The sequence below is a fragment of the Phoenix dactylifera genome, chromosome 6, assembly GCF_051530095.1.
Source record: "Phoenix dactylifera cultivar Ajwa chromosome 6, Ajwa_hap1_PhDact_Kaust_v1.1, whole genome shotgun sequence".
Lineage (NCBI taxonomy): Eukaryota > Viridiplantae > Streptophyta > Magnoliopsida > Arecales > Arecaceae > Phoenix > Phoenix dactylifera.
Genome location: NC_143195.1, coordinates 23,456,151 through 23,479,192, shown reverse-complemented (window position 1 = coordinate 23,479,192; position 23,042 = coordinate 23,456,151). Strand labels below are relative to the sequence as shown.

General features: G+C 37.7%; 1 protein-coding gene across 2 annotated transcripts; it reads left to right on the top strand.

Moving 5' to 3' along the window:
- The first annotated feature begins 298 nt into the window (after window positions 1–298).
- Window positions 299–20,339, top strand: LOC103722845 (DNA repair REX1-B protein). Of its 2 annotated transcripts, none has more exons than XM_026799868.4 (5): window positions 299–434; window positions 505–751; window positions 5,486–5,579; window positions 5,668–5,772; window positions 19,890–20,339. In XM_026799868.4, the coding sequence occupies exons 2-5, from the start codon at window positions 606–608 to the stop codon at window positions 20,157–20,159; spliced, it is 615 nt and encodes a 204-aa protein (XP_026655669.1). In that variant the 5' UTR covers window positions 299–434; window positions 505–605; the 3' UTR covers window positions 20,160–20,339. The 2 variants fall into 2 exon arrangements, with proteins under 2 accessions (XP_026655669.1, XP_088579531.1); XM_088723405.2 differs by adding an exon at window positions 4,587–4,709 and having other exon boundaries at window positions 360–751.
- Window positions 20,340–23,042: the final 2,703 nt, after the last annotated feature.

The window sequence follows — 23,042 nt, the reverse complement described above, 5'->3', positions numbered from 1 at the left end:
AAGGGCCAATTTGTTCAAACAGAGAACTTTATAAGATGTTTTCCATAAATATGAAAATAATGGGGATTAATATGCAAATAAAGAAGATTTATCAGGGACTACTGTGTAAAAAAACCGGCGATTTCATTGCCGTGATAATTTCCAGCCAAAGTGGTACCCATGACTATGAGAGACAGCGGGCTACTACAGCGGCCCATTCAGCGTGTCCGATGGTATTGGGCTATATCTTTTGTTAGAATAGGCCTGGCCCGGCCCAAATCTCGTAGTAAATCAGAGAATTGTCGACCAAAAACCGGTGCTTGACCAGATCGGTACCACGTCGTTCCTCACCGACGCCACCTCGCTCTCTCTCATCTTTGTTTTATATGATCTTTTGATCAATTCTATTAGATTAGCCGGTCCGGCAATCGTTCCCTTGCTGTGATCCGAGCAGGGTAAGATTATTAGCTTGGAATGTTTTTCGTTTTCTAAATCTGAACCCGTCCCAAATCTGACCCGGTCCAGGCTGAAGGAGGTCGAGGGCGGGCAATAAAATAGCCGGACCCGAAGAGAAGCCCTGCAAATTATTGGGCGGAGAGTTATCGAAAGTAGGGAGAACAAAGAGAATGGAAGTTTGCGAGGGAGATGATGCGAGAGGCGCGGAAGCCATGGACGTCGATGGCAGCTCGAGGTCGGCGAAACTCGTCGATCTCCTTCGAAGGTTTCTCGGAATCCAGCAGAGGAGAGCAGAAGCTTACGCAAAGCTGCACAGGTACTTTTATTTTTTGATCCCTTTCATGCTCTCTTCCGCCTTCTTTTTGCTCTTCTTCTCTCTCTAGGTGGTGAATTTGTTGTTTAATTTCTTTTTTGGGAAATTGTGATTTTTGGTTCTTGAAGGCTGGGATAGATTTCGTTTTGGCCGTTAATATCTTCTTATTGAATCCATTGAAAAGACGCCCCTTTTTATTTCTTTACTTTATCTTTGTCTAGATTTGGAGTTTTGAATTCGATTAGCTTGATTAGCTGCCCTTGTTTCTGGATGGAAATCTTTGTATTGATTTTTTCTTAAACATTAATAAATTTGATGACAATGGTGCGGATATTGGATTCTATATGTTGATTTAGAACCATATACTGTTATCTTCTCTGAGTGTTTTTTAATCACTTATGTAGTGCTCAAACTGCTTTCTTGAAATATATGAACATTTATGCTGAAGGTATCATGGAAAAGGGATCCCTTTTCTTTGCGCTTCGACATCAAAATTTATCATATTGATGACCCAAAACAAAGTAGAAAAAATTCATACGTTAGAAGATTCATTATATTTGCCAATTTTAAATCCTTTTAGTCCCAGTGCACTCAAATCATTTTGTCATTTTCTAATATAACTCACAAGTACATTGAATTCTTATATTTTTGAAGTTGAATGGCCATTTAATCATTTGCATGTAATTAAAGAATGTTATTTATTCTATATAAAATAAGGTGTCATATCTTTGAAATGTCTCGCATTTAGTTGTTCAAAATGGTCTGGTAATATGCTGTAATAAGGGCCTTTTTAGAAGCCTCATCCCATCAAGGTTGCACTCATTATCTATTTCTTATTTTGATTCAAGAAGAAAAAGAAGAATCATTAAAAATTAATACAATACATCCTATGCACCAAATAAATCAAGACATGAACGCAATATAATTGTAAACACCAAAACAATACTTGAGCAAAAGCATCTATAGCTAGTTTTGGTCAGTTTTCAGTTGGAACTGGCCAAAACTACTGAAACTAGACGAAAACAAATCAATTTCGGCTGAAACTAACTAAAACCGGGAAGTGGGGATCAGTTTCAACTAGGTCTTGGCCAAAACAGATGGTTTCAACTGAAACTTGAAAACTTATTTTCATCTATAAATTGTTAGAACGTGGCAGTTTGCTATTGTCCTTTTCGGCTCATCATTTCAAAAATTTTGGAGGTCTTAAGTCATGTTTTATTATTTGGCTAGGTATTTGATCATCAGGCTTGCTGTCACTGATAAAAAAATTCTTAGATACTTATAGAGACAAACAGTTTTCCACAGGTGTTAATGGTTCAGTTGTTGACACCTTTTTCATGTAGCAGAAGTGCCCAGAGTCCATGATCACGTGATATGATAATCTTAGAATTTAGAAATAAGCGGCAGAGGTGCATGATACCACATTTAGGCTAACAAATTAGCCATTTTAACCGAAGAAGAGTTGATGATCTTTTTAAGCCGTCATCATTGTTGCTATTTTTTTAATTCTAAATAATTGCCTTTATATGATGCTGATATTGTACCCAGTCATGAAAGATCATGAGAGAGATTTGTTGGTTCAGTCAGTGTTATCACATGTGGTGACCTAGGCAACTATATGGTCTTGCCTAGGCTCTTGATCAGCCTGCTTGCCCTGGCATATGCTGTACTCAGAGGTACTAGGCAAGATAGTCGTCTAGATGCTGCAGTTAGGTGCCTGGGTACCTTGAAGTAGCTGGCCACAGTCAAAGGTGCTTCTAGTGCTTGGACAGCTCCCTTGACCGTGGCCCATTAGGTAAAGGCAATCAGTTAACCTAACAATATACCTAATAATGTTATTTTTTCCGTCCTTTCCACTGTTCTTATTCGACCATCTTTACATCATCCATTTGGCTTACATTTAGCCCTTAAGGATGCAATTATTCTAGCTATTTTACTTAAAAAAACCTATATGTTTAACTCATCCTTCTTTAGTTATTTCGCTCAAGTTTTTTTCTCCATTTATGTCAACTGTAGGAATTTCTTTGCTACCCAATTTAGTCATTCCTATCTGATAAACTCAAGGGACAAACTTTTCATTGAACACTTCCTTGGATCTACATGTTGGACTGCCTTTAAGAACTTGTAATTTCTACAAATATAACATCACCAACCAGCCTACACCTTTGCAGTTTTCTACTTGATATAATATCATCTCTATATACTCAATCTAAAAGGCACATATTAACATGTAAACAGGAGTTCCTGTGCATCAAACGTTTAATATTTCTGTAAGCAGTTTAGGGACATATCTCTTGTCATCACAAGATTCCTGAAATATTTGCTGCAACTTCTCCAGAAGATTTTATAGCCCCTTTCCTTCTTGTAAGCCCACATGCAACACGACGACAGATAAAAATTTCAATTCAAGGTTTTAAAGTCTCGGTTTTGGTTTTGGTCCCTAGGGTGTTTTGTTTTTGGTAGTTTCAGCAGATTCACTTCAAGTTCTAGAGTTTTGGTCAAAAAAGTTAGAAAATCAGAAAAAAAATCAAGGCAACTTATTTGACATCATTTTATTGTGTTATGAGTTATTGCCATTATAATTTACATAGCTTGAGTAGTTTTAGGTTGAAAAGAATCATTTACCCATGCATAGTTTTCTCTCAAAGTGTTTTTTTTTTTTTAAAGTTTGTATTGGATATGCTTTCAACCTAGAATTATGTTTCAAGACAAAGTAGTCGAACACTACCTATCTATTTAGTTAAAGTAGAGACTCCAATCTATGTACAAGCCCTATCTCTAGGATCTTTAATCATGATTACAAGTAGCCTTTTCTTTATCAGTAATTACATCCTAACAAAAAAAAAAAAAAACAAAAGCTGCAGATGAAATAACAAAAACCATGTATTTTGAATTATCAAGCCTGCTCCGCCTCCCCCCCCCCTTCTCTCTCTCTCTCTCTCCAATGCTGCCCTCTTTTTGTCTTTTTCCTATAACACTTCTAAGCGTTTGCGCAATGTTTCCAGTTTGACATCACGTAAACATGTTGATCCTTGATTCCTGAATAGATAAATGTATGATTAAATAAGCATATTAATGAACAATATTAGTGACTCAAAATTTCAGTCATTCTGGATTTGTCTTGGCTGATGCTGATCCATTTTGGCTGAAACTTGAAATTTGGTTTCAAATCATATTAAAATGGTCCAGAAAACCCAATAATGAATGTTATTTAATGAAACAACTATGACGTCACTTGTGCTGAAGATTAGTGATGAAGTTTCAAGCTAGAGTGCCATCAAATTAAGCATAGCCAAGATTATATTGCCTAATTGAGGTTTTACATGTGTTCTTTAGGATTCATGGTTGACTTGGTCAAGTTACAGGTCAACTCAGACGAGATTTCATGCTGAAGCACATGACAACACATCTTCCTCTAGGTGTTGCATGTGTATATATGAACCTAAATTGCCTATTCATGAATGTTATCTTGAAAGAAGGTTTGTTTGAAGAGCCTGTAGTTTAAGTTTATTCTTTGTATGGTGTCATGTAGACACTTCGCATATGTGCTAGGTGTCCCTATGTTTTCATGGAGATTATTTGTAATGAATACGTCGGCCTCTGTCAAAATGAAGATAGTATACGATACATATGTGTAAATATGTGATTGTATCAAAACTTGTTGACAACTAGTCTAAAATGACTAGTTGTAGCTTTCACCAAAATTACATTTATGCCATTTTACAAGAAAGAAAGCAAGAAAAAGTTGTGAAATTTCACTTCTAAGTTATAGATATTTTATATAATATTAATACTATCAATCTGCCACTTGTTGAGAATTAAAGTTACATGTATGCAGTGATGAGAATTCCAATTGATGCAATAACAGTCCATTCTTCGAGTGCACGGAGTTCCATACCATGTTGTGCTGTGGCCAGATGTCCAAAGTATTTGTGTGCTTATTGCTCAGAAGTTTATCTAGGTAGTATTAGTATTTCTGATATCTCTTCTTTGCCCTTTCCCTTTCTCCCCTTTCAAGTCAACTCAATGTTATTTTCACTGTAATCAACAATTTTCTGCTAAATGCATTAATTTCCTTAGTCTGCATTGCTACCTAAAAAACATTTTGCTATCCAACTATTATTCAAATCCTTTCACTTCAAATTAAGATTCCTAGCCTTGGAGAGCTGACTTTCACTTTCCTTAACAAAACAATCTTGTCTCATTCTCCATATCCTTCTCTATAAATGATATTTTTCTTTATATGTGAAATTTGAAATCTTCAGTTACCTAAAAAAGAAAACTTCATATAATGCATAAATTTGAATTTCAGCCTATTTCCACTGTCTTTTTTCAGTACACTTCTGCTCCTACATCCTCCTCATTACTATAGTCATTCTTAATCTTTTCTTTTCTAAAACTTTTCCTTTTTTCCCTCTACCCATTGTCAAAGAGATCCTCCTTTGATCTGAAATGGAAAAGATTTGGAAACACCCTGAACATGACACTTCATGTTGATGGTAAAATAAAATTCATGAATCAACCTCTAATAGATAATGTACGGATGGTAAACTGAGGTTTATTTTTCACCTAGTTGTTTCCTTCCATTATAGAAGGAGGTGTTTTCTTTGTAATTGGTTTAGTTCTCCTGCAAATAAATTTATGAGATCAAGAAATCATCTGGAAGTCTTCTATGTACCTTATCCATAGTTAAGATGGTGGCTTACTATCAGTGAAGAAGCTTGGATATTCTGGCAGGGGGTTTTCTGAATATATGACCAATGGAGGAGAGTTGTCCTACCAACAACTTTGTGGGGAGATTACAGTAGAGTTCAATGATTGTTCAAAACAAGTAAGTTACATTTTATGGTTTTAAGTTATAACGGATTGTGTTCATATATGCTATATGGTAAGTAATCTGAAGTCCTTTTGTTTGATAGGTTCTAGAAATGGAATCGCTGCTTTTGATGCCAGATCTCTGTCGTGACGATCTTGCCGGCCTTCTACGGGATGTTCAGGCACAAGAAAAACAAAAACTGCATTTGGTAACTAGTTTTATTGCACATTTCTCTCCATTCTCATTGGCACATTTGTTCTTCTCTCCATTCTCATTGGCACATTTGTTCTAGTCTGTTTTCTAGATTCTAAGCACAAAAAATGAAGTAAAATGATAGAACATAATCAGTGGAATGAACCAGCTTCCATTTTTTGACATGAAAATGATTGCTTAACCCATTCAGGTGGTGCATACTTTAGTGGAGCTTACATGCCATGTTAGCTTCAATAGCAGTAATTTCAAGTGCTTCAACCGTAACTTTAAACAGCAAGCCTTAGTCGATCTACAATGAATCAACTTTAGTGATCAAGGTTTGATCCATTAGAGTTTTGCCTGAATTTTAGTATCGGCACCAAAGTTATCAAAATGCTTGGGTGATCCTACGTGCTGGTCCCTTGAAATGCCCAAGTGGAATGCCTAGGCGACTAGACAGGTGCATAGAGTTCAAAAACTCCCAAGAATTAATAAGACTAATATTATAATACTCTACAATTAAATTATCACAAATACCTATAGGATGTGTTTGGTTCGCGACTGGAATCAAAATCAGAATAGACTGCAATAGGAATTGGAATAGCCATATTCCCTAATACATTTGGTTCATGTCGTGAATCGAAATCGGAATCAGAATCGGATGGCTGATTCCCATTGTTGCTGTTTGGTTCATTTAAAGGCAAGAATCGAAATTAGCCCAAATTTTCAGTTCCACCCTTGAACTAAAAATCTTCAAAAACTGATTGTTTTCATTTATTTTTGATATATTTATCTTATTTGATATTAAAAATACACATCAAGGGACTTGAAATTGAATACAATTTATTAATTTGGATAATCTAACTCATAGGCTAGTGCGCCAGTCTATGCAGGTGGTTCTCTCCGACTTGGCCCCAAAACTCTTAGCAATAAGCAATCATTTATCAAAGACATCTTATAAAGAAAATTGTGTATAGCAAAATATGATAACCAGCTAGATTTTTTGGTAAAGAATGTATTAGTTAGAAAGATTGTATAGTTGCTGATTTCTGTAACTGGATCTAATCACCGAGAACCAAGGCTACCATAGTGGCAATTGCTCTATATAACAACATATAAAGATGGACTTTCATAAAATCTAGTAAACTAGAAAAGCAAAGAACCTATGTAGCTGAGGGAGCCGTTTGCACACAAGGCCACTGTACTTTCTTTATACGGAACAACCTCATGCATTTACGTCTACATAACATATTTTCCAAAACTACTGACTCAATTGCATTTGATCTGATGAACATTATGATATGGCCTAAATAACGATAAGACAAGAAGCAACTGGATGATTCATGTTGTGAACTGCATTTAAGATGGACATAATCAGCAAAAGGAGATGTCAATGCATCATCTGATATGTTTTCAGGGTTGAAGGGGTGTTTTTTAAACATAGACAAGACATTATTTTTAACTCTAGCATGTGGGGTGTTTGAATGATTCATACATGTATGACTACTGAATACATCAATTAAAAATGCTCTCAACCCAAATGCTTTGATTTGCAATAATTTTATTTAGCAAAATATGAAGAATAAAATGAAAAATCAAGATGTCACATATTTCACTATCAACTAATCATCACCAAGGTAGGCCGAACCGAACTGAACCGAACCGTCCGGTTCAGCCTATACCAAGCCGACCCGGTGGGGAACCTGGTCGGTTCGTCCATTAAAATTGGTTCCGGCCTTGAATCGGCCGGAACTTGTTCCAAACCACTTGGAGTCGGCCGAACCGGACCGAATCGGCCGGAAAAGGCCTGAATCGGACCAAACCGGCTGGAACCGCTCAAAATCTTTCAGAACTGGCTAGTTTTGTTCAAACTTGGTGTGAACCATCCGGTCTGCACCGAGTCAACCCGGCTTGGAACCGGGCCCCGTCCCCCTTTTATTCTTTTGTTAGAAGGTGCTGGGAAGGCCGCTTCTTCTCTGCTTCGTTTAGTGTCTTAAGGCCTAAACGGCTCTCTTTTCCCTCCAATTTGCAAAATCACACCAATTTAGCACGATTGAAGAAAGGTCCAAGCCTAAATAAGGTGTGCTTTCTCTCTTTTATCTCATTTTCTTTCTTTATTTAGAGACGGATAGCTCGAAAAAATAACTCGAAATTTGCACAATAATAAGTGATCATGCCAAAATTTTTGATTTGAGCTTAATTTTATTATATGTTGTAAATTTATCGATGATCTACACAATAACATAAAAAATTTTAATTTTTAGATTATATATAATTTTTAAAAATTAAAAATATATTTTTGGATTAAAAATAAAAAATATAACAAAATAAAATAAAATAAATATAAAATCAGAAGCGTATTTAGGGGCATACAAACTACTTTCCAGCAAAATTTGGTGTCTATTTATTCAATATTTAATGTGAACATGCGCATAGTGGTCTAGGCCTAAATTTAAAAAAATTGAGAAATAAGTAGCCTTTAATGCATGTCCACGGGTCTAGAAAAATATGTAGCATCCATTGCTGGATTCTATATGAATTTGAGCTGAAATTAATTTTTTAAAATATTTATATTTAATTTTTTTTAATTTAAAAATAATTAAAAATATATAATTAGTACAAAAATGATGAAAAATTAGTAGTACATATTATATAATTCAGAAGTATTTTTTGAAGTAGAAAACATATTTTTCTGAATTTATGACATTTAAACATATTTTTAAATTTTAAAATTATTAAAAATATATAAAATATATGAAAAATTATTATGTATTGAATAAATCAGATGTATATTTGAGGTAAAAAATTATCTTCATTGTAACGAAATTTTGCTATTTTTAAATAATGGATAAATTGACGTACTTGATAAACCCGTAGGAATGGAACCATCAAAGAAAAAAACGAGCCAGAACATGACATTAGTTGGGATCGTGGGCAAATATTCTCAGGTCGGCATCATTGCAAGTGTAATTGGCGCAACACAAAATTAAAGGGAGGAGGGGTAACCAGATTGAAGCAATACTTAGCTGGTTGTTACTCCAACGTATATGTGCAGAAAATATCCATAGGAGGTTTGACAGCTGATGAAGAAGCACTTCGTTGATTTCAGAGTAGCGAAGGAGAGGGTTTCCAAGAAGAAGACGGAGGTGGACCTCCGAGCGGCAGAGCCACCTTTCTATTACTTTAGGAAGACAGTGGAGGCGTCCGCTCTAGATGACGAGGGAGTATAGATCCAGACTGTCATGTAGGCAAGCCTGAATGATTAATGGCAACAGGATAGGTGGCCAAGCATAGGGCTCGATTTGGGCTCTCATACTACGAGTGCAGCAGATCCAGAGTTCAGGAGGACTTCAGTCAGAAAGGCCGTCAGTAGAGGCGGTAGCCTTATTGCATCTATGCTAAGGATTTTTGGTAGCAAAAAGAGGTCATTCAGAAAAATTCCATCTAGAGCAGCCATATATGATTTAGATCAACATGCCTTTCCTAATAGGAATTTGAAGTAGCAGAGGATTGACGCAATGTTGAAGAAGGATAAGAAGAATGATATGTGGCGAGCTATTGGATCTTGGTTTCACTTCAGCAACATCCCAGCGAATGTGGCAGACAATATGTATTATAGGTTTGTCATTTTTCTCATATAGGTTTTTGATGCTAGTGTAGATCCTCCAGGACATCTATGGTGAGTTTCTTGACAATAATAAGGAGCTAAAGAAGTGGATTGCCTCATACAAGAGCAACTGGTGTATATATGGACTGATGGTGATATGTGATGGTTGGATCGGTCCTACCAGGCGGATCATTACAAGAGCAACTTCTTGACATATTGTGATACGAAGATTTTCTTCCACAAGTCGATTGATGCTTCCAATCAGGTGCACGACACCACGTACATCCTCAAATTGATAAAGAAGGTGATTAATCACATAGGAGAGGAGAATGTCGTGCAGATTATTACTGATAATAGGCCACAATATAAGGCCATTGAAAAAATTTTGGAGCGACTGACATATTTTCTGGACCGCATGTGCTAAACATTGTATTGATTTCATGTTGATGGAAATTGCGAAGATTCATGGGGTGCAGCAAACAGTGAAGATAGCCCAAACTATCACTAGATATATTTATAACCATACATAAATTCTTTCACTTATGAGAAGGTATGCAGAGGAAGAGATCTTGAGACTAGAAGTCACGGTTTTTTACGAACTATGTTTCACTTGATAGCCTTCTAGAGAGGAAAGCAAACCCTACATCGGATGTTTGTCAGTCCGGAGAGGCAGAAAAGTAGATATGCAAGGGCCGACACTGAATGAAGCATTGTCAAGGACTTAGTGACGAGACAGACATTCTGGCAGCGGGCTATTACGATAGTAAAGGCTATCTGACCATTATATGAAATGCTTCAGACTGCGGATAGCAAATGGTACCTCCAGATGGGCTCCTTGTATCATATGATGGAGAGGGCAAAGATTCAGATCAAGAAGGCAAATCCAACATATGCCTAGGAGTACATCGACATCATTGAATGGCGGTGGGACTATCAGATGGATAAAAACTTGCATCTAACAAGTAAACAAGAACATTAAAAATTAGATTGCTCCTATACTTGTATAATTTTACTAAGACAATAACGAACTCTATCTGCACAATACTACCTGAACCCAAGGTTTCAATATACCGTAGCTGGAATCGATATGAATGACGAGCTTCTAGCCGCTCTGCGTAATATAATTTATAAGATGGAGCTTGATTTGGAAGTTGCGGCCCTATATCTAGAAAAGGTAAGTTAATAAGTGATATGCATAAGTTAATTGGTATCTTCAATTATTAACATATTACCACATTGTTCTTTTTTATAAAACAAAATATTTAGAGAGGGCACTGATAATTTTGGAGTCTCAGCAGCTGTCGTAAAAAAAGTATGAATCCAGATATATTACACATCGGGAGGACATTTACCTGACGTTGGATAGTTACTAATATGATACTATCTTATATATAATTTTTTTAATATTTTTGCAGCTGAATGGTGGATTTATTTTGGTTTATCCGCAAAAAATCTTAAGTGGCTGGCTATTCGGATTCTCTTCTAAACGGTCTCTTCGAGTGGCTGTGAGCATAACTGGTCCACTTTCGCTCTCATCCATAGCAAGCAAAGGAACCGTTTGACACAGAAGCGCCTCAATGATCTTGTATATGTTTACTACAATCTGAGGTTGAGACTAAAGTGCATTCAGGAGGAAGTAGAGCTAAACTATACAAATCTGATAAATAGTGCTTTCGTTGATGATGAGGATGATCCTATGATTGGAGGGCTTATGGGCCAGTAGCAGGGGCCGGAGTTTGATGAGCGAGGATCGCTTCCAGGACCAGCCAGTTTCGTAGCCAGCTAGGGTCGATGCAGGACAATGGATAGAGAGCAATATTCTACGCATCCTTCTAGCTGATCAGCCACATCCATGGAAAAGCTGGTCACCGCATGACTTCTTGTCTGAGACATACTTTTAGAATTATGATCGAGAGATGCTTAGACAAAGCTACTACGCTATCCAATCAACTCGGTCAGGAGGGTGATATACATTCTTCCAACATAACCAGACAGAGGGGCACGAAGAATAAGTGGGCAATGAGTGGCACAAAAGGTAAGAAGGCAGCGAGTGGCACAAAAGGTAAATAGGCAGCAAGTGGCACGAAGGGTACGAAAGCTGCCCAGCACCCCAAAAAAGGAAAACAAAAAGCACATGTAGCCTCAATGAAGAGTGTGGAGGAGCCAGTTCACTCAGATTTAGATATCATGAGCAGTAGTTCTAGTGGTCATGAATCTGCTGGCCAGAGAGAGTGGAGGATATGAGACCACTATTTATAAGTCACAGTCGCAAGGTTGTCTTCAATTCAGCGATGAGTTCTAGTTTACGCAAGCTATGCAGGATAAGGATCATGGTACACGATATGGTGGAGCCCGCGAGAATACGATTGTATATAAAAGACGGGCTCTTCGAGATCATCCAGGAGAATATAATGCAGCTGCAGATAACCTCGCACGTGGAGTAGGATCCATAGACTTATCAGGTTCCGAGTCGTATACTAGATTCTATTATCCGCAGCCACAAGCAGCTTATGATTCATACAGATATGGATATGGATATGGTGCGTCTGAGGCATCTTCCCGTGGCTTCTATCTTGTATAGCTCAGAGCATCTTACATGTCGGATTTTGCTGCGGGCTTATTCGGATGAGCTCCTTTAAAGTCATTTTATCAGCTATTTTATCAGTTAGAGGACACATTTCAGAGCCAGAGCTTTAGAGAGAGATCCGAGAGTGCTTATAATTTGGAGCGTGTTTTTTATGGAATGAACATACAAGACTACAATGCCGCTTGGTTAAAGAAGTGGGCTGATATGCCTCCTGACTATGCTAATGATTCAGATATCTATGAGAGGCATCACCATTCGATGAGATTTTAGAAATCGGTATGTATGTTGTACTTTAAATATATGTAATTGATTATATTATTTTATACTTTTCATCTTATTACTTGATTTGAGAATATTTCATGTTGCTTCTTGTAGTATGCAACATCTCACTAATCATTTTATGTTTTGTATCATTTTAAAACAACAAGATGCATCATTTAGGTTAAAAACATCAAAATAACATCAAAAAATATCAAATTAGATTTAAAATTATTGAAAAAGTTGAAAAAGATTGATTACCAATTAACTGAACTTGGAACGCCCAAGTGTATCGTATGTTGGTACGATACTGAATTGGTGTTGTATCAATCGGTACAGGTCTCAGTACCGGTTCAATGCACCTGGATCATCACGGCACATGAAGTAACCCACGACAACTTACGACTAGCTAAAAGCCAGGCTATCCTCATACAAAAAAGCATAGTTGAATAAATAATAAAACAAGCACCATATATCTGCTATAATAGAGACTTTGAAGAATCTATCAATCTGTGCACTTATTTAACTGAAAGAAACAATAAAAACTAGCATCATATAATTATTACAGTAGAGACTTCGAAGTGTCCATCAATCTATACTCTCCTATAACTTAATAAATCATAAAACCCAACATCATATTACAGCTATAATAGAGATTTTGAAGAATTCATTAATCCATTAATCCCATTATAAAGTTGAAATCATTGCTTGTATACCAATTCACCATAGCTGATCAGGAAAGAAAGATCTTGAAATCATAAACGACATGAATTGGGGCAAAAAGAACTTTATGCTAACCAAAAGAGGTATTTTGCTCAATAACGATTGTTATCGTTCAGATCTGGCTATTGTTTTTAAGATTTCCCTTTCTTGGCCTTGCCACAGCTGGTCGAAGAGGCCACAAGTTCAAGAGCAATCTAAATAGAAATCCAAATCAAAGAAGCAACAAATTAAGATCGGATCAAAGAGAAAATTAATTAAAAATTCAACAAAATCACTCAATTAATTGATGGTAAACAAAATTAAGACAAATACTTAGAGTGATTGGAGGAAAATAGAATCAATAAGGGAAAAAAACGGTAAAAAAGAAAGCGAAAATCAATACCCATGATCTAGACCTTGGAGAGGTGGCACAAAGCCTCTGAGCCCTAGAAATGGAGAAGACTGAGGCCGAAACTGCTCGGATTGGAGATTGGGATGGGGAAATGGGGACAGGAAGGGGGTTTTAGGGATTGATGGGCGATATGATTTGGAGAAGCGGGTGTGAGGGTTTTGGTCATTCGAGTGGGAGGAGAGCGGGCGCAAGGAGATCCACCGCAACCGGATCTTCTAGGGTTTCTCTTGTGTGAGAAGGGGCTTTTGAACACTACTGAGATGGGACATGTGGCGTGTGGGGCATGTGGGGGTAGGATGGGTTTTTTGGAAAATCAATAAATCATAAGGATATTTGGAAAATAAATATTTTAATAGTAGAATGACATTTGAATCCTTGGGGGAGAGTCGGAATTGGATTTTGGGGGCTTGGGGCATTTCCATTTTCCTTCAGCATTGGAATCGAAATAGGACTCTCCCCCAACCAAATGGCTGGAATAGGAGTCACTCATTCCCATTGCCACTCCAGACCTCAACTCCCCCCAACCAAACATGCTCGTATTTTGTTCATAGAAAATATAAAAAGACATCATACTCATAATAGTGGTTGTTAACTAGACTAACCCAAATCCTATAGGATTTATGATCCTAGGGATAAAATATCCGTCGTAGATCCTGTGGACTGTGTGGATGGCTGAACCTCAAGATTAGAAGGCAATGGGGAGTTGACGATCTTGCAGGAAAATAAAGTCCTCAAGTGGACACTATTGATAATTTTGCGATCATTAGGCTCCCATTCTTGGCCCCTTTCTCGTATCTAGGGTACTCAGCGCCTAAGTCTTCGACCATTGCCTCTTGTTGCTACCTCTAACCTTTTATTATTGCCATCTTTGGCCACCTCTTCCGACCTCCAACCACCACCTCCAATCTTTGATCTTGGGATCTGGACAAAGTAAGCCCGCACCCCTCTCTCTCTCTTTCTCACCTCGACTGCTGTTCAAACCCTTCTCCTTTGCCTTCCCCAACCCCTCGCCCACCTTAGTTGGCCTTCGGCAAAGGCCCTTCCACCTCTTCGTTTTCTCCTCTCTCGATCTTGAAGTTTGTTTTGCTTGTGTTGCCAAGGGGAGGAATCAGTAAGCAAACATGATGGGTTTAAAAGTTCAATATCTATGATAAACAAAAGAAAATATGTATATTATTTGTTTCATGATATTTATCATTGTAGACTCCAAAGAAGCCTATTTTACATGTAGCAAAATAAAGAAGCCTATCTTACATGGAGGGTTGTATGCATGTCCCTATGTAGGTAGATACATAGATGTAAGTTAGAATGCTTGTTTTTCTCTATGCTTGCCAATTCTTTGATGAAATGTCTCAATTGGATGCATCTCTTTGGAGTCAAATAATAGTTGTATTAGTAACAATGGGATCATAAGCAAGTTAGAAGGTGTATACTGAAATAGTCAAGATAATCTTAGAATGTACAATTATATTTTCTTGTGATGTTGGCTTAGACATCCTGATTGTTGTTTTAAAAATTTTAGATTTTAGTAGATGCACATTCAGTGTATGATATGAAATGAGTCAAAGATTCTTGAACATCCATCTAATTAGAAAAATTTGGACCTTGGAGTTTGTTTGGCTTGTGGCTTTACCATTTGAGACATATGCATAATTGATGTTTATAGAATGCTAATCTAGAAATTAAATAGAGCCCTAGCTCCACTGCTATGTACTGCTACAGACCAAAGTCCTAGCTTTGTTTCTACATGTAATTGTGCATGAATTACCTCTCAGCTGAATGTTAGCTCCCCACCCCCCCCCCCCCCCCCCCCCCCCCCCCCCCCCCCACAAAACAAAAAAAAATAAATCCTGCAAGGATTCCAGTTGGATTCATGTGATCATAAATTGCAGTGATTTATACAATGTTATTATATATTTGTTATGTTGCACATGCTAATGCACATGTGTCCAATGAAAAGTAATGATTCATGAATATGTAATATTTAATTATTGAAAATGTAAAATATCACTAATTATTTAAAAATTAGTTTAGTACTGAAAATCTTAATTTTGAAATCGTAAACTCTTTGTAATATATCAGGGTCATTGTTCTGCTTTAAGAGTCCATGATGTTTGTCTATTGTCTAGTCCAGGAACCATTTGCTTACAATTTATATCTTTAGACATGTAGCTTAACTGTATCCACTATAACTTTTAAAAAATTTTACATGAACATTCCAAATACCCCATGTCAAGCACCAGATTTAACAAATAGTAGCTGGGATGACTGTAGTAGATATGAATCCACTATTCTAGTTGTGAAGGCAACCAATGGTTCTCTTTCCATGTATTTTTAATATCCAGTTGTAGAGCAGAGGCCTCAAAACTAGATGTTGGATCTCCACTTTCTTTATACAGCTCTTTGTTGTAGTAGTCTGGTTAGGCACCTCCAAGCATTCAATTATTGATTCAACTTTCAGGATAGTTAAAGCCTAAAGTTTAATGTCAACTTCTCGGGATACTCAATGTGCTTTCGTGGCTATTAAGTACCGTTGAAATCTAGGTCTAGCTCGGATGAGTTGAACAATTGAAAATAAAAAAGAACCCATGCTTGATCCATTTATTGTAAGACTGGATGGTCATGCTGAGGAAGGAAATCACCATCGGTTCCACTAAGGAGCCCCTTATCACTGGATCTGTGGTGGAGGAGCCCTTCCTTTCTAGGTTCATGGAGGATAAGGCCATGGACATAAGAAGATCTGTGACGGAAGCGCTTGTGAGCACCAACTCCATGGCGGAGAGCTCATCATTGTGAAAATCATAATGGAAGAGCCCATGTTTTTTGGATTTGCAGCAGAGGAACCTGTGGTTGCTTGATCCATAGTGAAGCTTGTGTCTGGATCTTATGGCTTTAGAGGTACCTCACCTTAGATCTGATGGAATGGGGGTGATGCCATGATCCCCATGTCTTCTCTCTTCTTCTAGTTTTTGGTGAGACATAAAGAGAGAGAGTGAGAGAGAGAAGGCGTAAGGGAAGGGGTTGGTCTGGCATCTAGAGAAGTCCAGAAGATGAAGGGGAAAGGGGATCATAGCATCATGGAGGATATTTGAGAACTAAGTCGAGAACATGCAATTATGTAGGTGGACAGTTGACCCACCATTGAATTGTGGTCGAACCAGAAACCCATGACTTGGCTAGCCTTGTAGGTTTGCTTGGATCAATGGGTTGAGAATATTTGTTTTCCAATTTCGATATGGAGGAGCATCTTAGATACAATAACAGGTACATGAGTTGCATCTATGGTGTCAATACAATCCTGAAATAACAGATAATAGAATAATAAAAATAATATACTAATTTGAGAAAATATATAAAAATGTTATATTTGTCATTATAATGCTATGTGCTATACCTTGAAATAGGGTCAAAATTGAGGATTATTATTCATTTTTGGACATGGTGGATGTGTGACATAATCATGTTCAAGTTCTGAAATCGATTAGGAGCTACTTGGAAGTGTCAATGAGTGGTTTCACCACTATATTGAAAAATTTCTTGCAATGCTTGATTACTTATATTTCTTGACAGTATGTAAATGAATATTATGAGTTGCTCTTCCACTGTTACACCCTTGGAACGACTTAAAAGATCTATTTATCGTAGAAGGTTTGCAACATTTTGGAAAATATATGGATCCATATGAAATTTGAACTTGCAACGATCTTCATGGCCTTCAAGAATTTCTTTGAACTACAAAGCGCCAATAAGAATTGAAGTATGGCTTAGCCTTTTTTCATAAGTAGCATAAAAATATGATGTAAGATGGAATAGCATCATCCAATCATCTCAATCTTTGCTCCACAAAACACCAGTAAAAATTGAATTATGTCATGACCTTTTTTTATAAGCAGGATAAAAATTATGATGTAGGATAGAATAACATCATCCAATCATCTCCACTTTTCTCCTTGTTAACATCCATTGTTTGTCATTTGAGTCCATAATGTAGAGTAGCGAGGAATTTTTCTTTTTATTTTTGTGAAAAATGAGGATAAAGGAAATTAAAGAAATAACTAATCATATCCAAGGTCCATAGTACCAGTATTGGCACCCATATGGTTGACTGGCAGTATGGTACGGTACGATACTATGGCATGTCGTTCTGGCGCGTATCGTCAATGGAAAATCTGAGAGGGAGGGGAGGAGAGAGAAAGATGGAGGGAGGGAGGGAGGGAGGGAGGGAGCGGGAGAACGAGGGGCCCTCTAAATTGTAACCCTAACCCTAATCAAGAGAGAGAGGGGAGGGAGGGCATACTGGAGAGAGAGCATTAGCCTCTCGGACGGTGGAGGGGGTTGGGGTCACAAGCATTGTGGGATGGGGGGGCTCCAAACTATAGCATCAAACAGGAGGGGCCTCTTGAGTAGCGAAGGTGGGGGGTTGCAAGAGCCGTAGGGTGGGAGCGCTCCGAACCATAGCATCGGCGGCGGGGGGCGGGGGGAGGATTTGGGCATCAGGAGGAAGGAGGGAACATCGGCCTCTCGAATGGTGGAAGAGGGGGGTCACGAGCGTTGTGGGGTAAGGGGCTCCAAATCGTAGCATCGAGCAGGAGGAGAGAGGTGCCGGCCTCAATCTTTCAAATCGCCTCTCGAATGCAAGTAGCTAAAGGCTTCTTGAGCAGCATTTAAGCTATCTCGTTTTAACTTGTTTAACCATACTGATAACCAACCAATCCAATTTGATATGCCCCAAATCGGCCGTTACAGCACGGTTCGTTAATCCCTAATGATATCCTGCTATGTTTGTTAGTCATACATGACGCATGCCTTTCAGTGCCTAGGCACGCTTACCATGATGAGGTTAGAAGAGTGAAATGGCAATATCTTAGGATGATATCCTACTATGTTTGTTAGTCATACATGACGCATGCCTTTCAGTGCCTAGGCACGCTTACCATGATGTGGTTAGAAGAGTGAAATGGCAATATCTTAGGTTATGTGTACTTTAGGAAATGATATAGCTTTTCAATACTTAGTGGATGAAACTTTATTTTCCTAACCATCAATTTTGTTTGTTTGTTGAGTTTATTTGACCCAAGGTTTATCATACCGTACCAAACCGAACGGTGCGGATGTACCATACCATACCGGTTCGGTATTGGTACATAATATGGAGAGCATATCAATACTTGGTACGTCGAACCGGCTCCGTATTGTATCGTATTGATACTGTGTTGGGGTGGCACTGGTACGGGGCTCGATACCGAGACCGCATACCTTGATATGTTCTCAACCATCTTGGTACTAATGTTGAGCTATATTATTCTCCTATATAGTCCATGCATTAACCTTGGCATCTAAAATTATGTCAAATTGAGGCATCTACCTGCTTCTACTTGCTGTGAACATGGAAAAGGACAAAGAAGTATAGAATCAGAGATGCCAAGTAGTTTGTCCCAGCAGGATTTCATGTGTAATCTCATATGATCAGAACCTGGATCCTGTCATGAGTTATATCCTAAGGATATAGATCCTAAGTACCCAAGCACGCCCTTAATTCTATTCATATTATGATCTTGCATCAATCAAGAACTCCAAGAACACATTAGGAACAGCAAAAATAGTTAAAGAGAGGGCAAATTGTTGGAGGCTGTCATTCAGGGGAAATCAAATATGGATGGCTATAGTATAGAAGTAATTTATTGTGTATGCTGCCTGGCACTTTAATCCATGATCTACTGTTGAGTTAGCATCATGTGGGAAGCAATGTAACCCAGACCAGAAAAATGTGATTCAATTTGCCAAATGGAACACTTGGACTTTAGTCAGTTGCACCTACCACACACCAACTCCCTGAAACTCCACTTGAGGCATAACATCATCATCAGGGAACCTTTTCTTTTAAGCAATTTGTTGCACTGCTAACACCTTCTGTAAGTGCAACCACTATCATTTTTTCCATCTGCAACTAGAAGCTTCTCTTTCTCTGACTTCTTGTAGGAAATATTATGAGATAAAAAATTAAGATGAATACAGGATATTATAAAGATGGAAAAAAGGTAACTACATTTCATAGTATGCATAGATTAATATTTCTTTCTGCTGAATCATAGGTTATATTTTGTCCAATAACATAGGGGAGACTTTACAATACCCATTATTTATTTGTTCAGAAACTACCTCGCTAGGCAAGACAATTGTATAAACATGGGTGTTGAAGGCTTGAATATTTTCTATGTTCTTTTCGAAAAATTTTCCAGTGGAGAGTTCAGTTTTCATTTAAAGCATAGTCCAATCAGTCCAATCTCGTGAAATTATCTCTGGAGACTTATCCATTCTCCTTTGGGTAAGAGTTTGTGTTAGTATGGTTGTAAGCAGAAACTGGTTGAGTCCTACAAGGTGCTGTCTTTGCGACCTTGAGGATTGAGGCATTAGTTTCAGGTCCGGGATAATCGCAATGTGATTTATGTTGCATGTACACGCATTCGTACATACATAATATGATCTCTTTTCTTTTTGATGTGCTTCCTTCTTATAATAATTTTTTGTGCGTGTTCCTGTGCTTTCTCCTCTTTTACCTACCAAAAGACAGCGAGCATTCAGATCTTAAAGAAGGCTGGTCGACCCTCAGAGCGTCTGGTGAGCCATGAGCACTGCCGGTTTAACAAGCCACAACAGCATGAGTGTGTGCATGTCCGCAAGATAACAGAAGATGCTGGAACGGAGGATGCTGAAGCTGATGCCGAGTATGATGGTGCTCTCAAGGAAGCCATCCGGGGTGTGCAGGATGCAGTGACCAGCATAAATGAGCACCTGGAGGAGGTCCGCTATGAGATTGAGGCACTCGAGTCGGAATAGTACATAATAAACTTAAATCCATGTGTTTCTGGCTTCACTGAATCTGGAAATGGTTCGATTATATTTAACTGCATATTTACAGAAGAACGTAGAGTAGGCTGGATTTTCTTAAAAATAATTCTTATGTGATTATAAGATTATTAGTTTTCTGCAAATGAAAATGGCTATTGTAAGTTAAAACCTGTGCTTCTTCAATATCTATCTGTTGTTTTTGATATCCAGAAGGTTCAAATGCAACAGAGAAGAGATGGAAAATTGTGCAGAACGACCTTTAGATTTAAAAAAGGATGTGTTATACAGAGGTCTTTGGTTCACTGAAGGATTTATGACCATTTTCATTATCCAGAACTAACCCTTGTTAGTAGACAGCTAGATGGCTTTGCAAAGGAAACATTTCCTTCTGAGGAATGTGGAACTAATAATGTCTCAATCTTTTGAGCTTTAACCAGTAGTGGTTTAATGTGCTACAAGACATGTGAGATATGAAACTATAGTTAGTACAACTAGTGTTAAGTTGGAGATGGTGGTTCCTTTAGTAGACTTTTGTGTTTGTTAAACAAAAACAGAGAATGGATCCAGTATATTCTTGTACAAATATTGTGATGATAACCCAAGAAGGAAAATTGGGTTTTTCAAAAAAATTTACAAAATTTTTTACATTCTAGGGTCAACTCGACTTGCACTAGGGTCGACTCGTGCTTGGTAGGAGTCGACTCATGGTTCTTCAGGGTTGACTCGTTCATTTCAAAAACTTCCAGAATTCTTTAAAAACTTCTCCAACTTTGAGAATTATTCTTCTAGGCTTCTCTAACTTTTATTTTCCAAATTTTATCTTACATGAATAACATAACACTTAACATATTTTAAAATAATTATTATCATAATAATAATAACATGACTCATTTAATCAAGTATAAAATAGAGATCACATTCAAAGTTAATAAACTAATTATAACTTTACTAAAGGTCAGAAACTGTACTTTGAAATATTAGTTACTTACCTCTTCTCACTTCAAAATCTCACTTCAGTTAGGCGGGTTAGGTTCACTTGTTTTAATACCATTAATTTTATCATTATCTTAGAAGCCAAGCAAAGTTAAAAATTAAAATACTGTTCGGGATACGGCCTTATGCCCAAATCAGAGTGGAGGAAAAGAAAAGTCGATCTGGCAATAGTGCCCAACTTTTAGGTCGGTCCAAACAATGTGAACTAAATTGATCAAGTTAAGCCATGATCCGAGTAACTCAATAAAGGTCAATAGTAACCAAATTCTAACAAGGCTGGGGTATTGAGTCGGTATGCTCCTCAAGTAATGAGGTGGTGCGGGGCCTCCATGCTGGGTCAACTTGGATCGAGCAAAAAGAGTCATGGCTTTGAACTAAGATCTCTGGATCTTGCTTAGAGAGAGAGATACTCGATCTAAGGCTAGTTGGGCTTTTGAACATGATCCACTTAGTTTAGGTCCAATCAGATCTAGATCAATCGATGTATCTAGTCAACAAGTCAAGTAGAGAGAGAAAAAGAGGGTCGCCCCCTTTTGTTTAACATAATGAATTAATAGAAAAAATAGGAAGAGTAGAAGAAATAAGAAGAAAGCGGTGGATACGAAGAGGAGGAAGAGAATGAAGAGAGAAGAGAAGAGAAGAGACCAGGATGATGGTGGCCAGGCCATGGCGGCAGAGTCAGCAGCCAGCCAAGAGCAGCTGGCGGTTGTAGCAACCAGCGAGAAAGGACCGAGCACGAGGGAGAACGGTGAAGCCTCATTTTGGCCCAAAAATAGGGGAATGGCTAAGGCTATAAATGGGTCGGATTAACCCATGACCTGACCATCTTAGACCCGATCAAACCTGATTTAAAGGACCCATGGAGCCAGGTTGGGTTCTAAAATTAGACCCATTCTATTTTAGGGGTCGGGTCTGAGTTGACTAAATTCTGACCCAACCCGATCCGACTCATTTGATTTTTGAGGCAATTTTGGATTTTTTACTCTATGACCCGACCCTTTTAATTTTTCTTTCAATTTTGTAAAATTTTCCTTGTTACTTTCATAAAATGGAGGATACTGGGGGATAAGCATACTTAGAGTTCTATTGCCTTTGGTATGTTCTCTCTCTCACTATATGTGCCCACTTCATTTTTATGGATATTGTGGGAGATGTTGAGTCTTTTTCTTTTGATTCTCATGAGACTATATAGACATTGGTGTCATGTTTGGGGAAGAGAATAAGTTCAACAATAACGATCAAGAGATCAATTTCTACAAATCAATTGGGAGAATCTTTTCCAAGAGTAGCCAGTTTGGAATGGCATTTTAAATAGTGTGGGAAATTTTCAAAATATTATTAACATTCGCACCCTAAGCATTGACATCCTTCTGGCCTCTGTCTCTTAAAATTTCTATAAGTAATGGATATCATGAATCGCTATATTTGAATTACTATCATTCATAACACACCCAAAACTTCATTTCCAGTAGCCAAAGAGGAACATTTGGTTCGAACACAAGAAATTTATGCAAATAGTAAAAATTATTTTAACGGTGAAGTGAAGCAATGCCTGAACTTGGTGTCAGTAAACAGTTTGCTGAGTCAGAGATATATCTTAACACTGCAATGAAAAATAATTTTGCAACCCAATTGAAAGTTTTCTCTAGGCTTACCATACAAGCACTACAAGATAGAGAATTTCATAGTTGACTCTAATTCACTGGCTTATTGGTTTAGGTTTCAGTGGAGTTTGGATTTGTTAATTGTACATGAATTTTTATAGCGCATTACGCATAAATACTGAAATATACTTCATATTTATTTTGTAAAGTTGAATGGGGTTCGGATCCGACCCGAAACGGACCCAAATTTTTTGGGTTGCGATTGAGTTATATA

Excerpts from the sequence above, each read along its gene's own strand:
- LOC103722845 (XM_026799868.4), top strand. The coding sequence starts at position 606 with ATGGAAGTTTGCGAGGGAGATGATGCGAGAGGCGCGGAAGCCATGGAC. Across the intron at positions 5,580-5,667 it reads TCAATGATTGTTCAAAACAA|GTTCTAGAAATGGAATCGCT; the intron begins GTAAGTTACATT and ends TTTGTTTGATAG. Across the intron at positions 5,773-19,889 it reads AAAAACAAAAACTGCATTTG|ACAGCGAGCATTCAGATCTT; the intron begins GTAACTAGTTTT and ends ACCTACCAAAAG.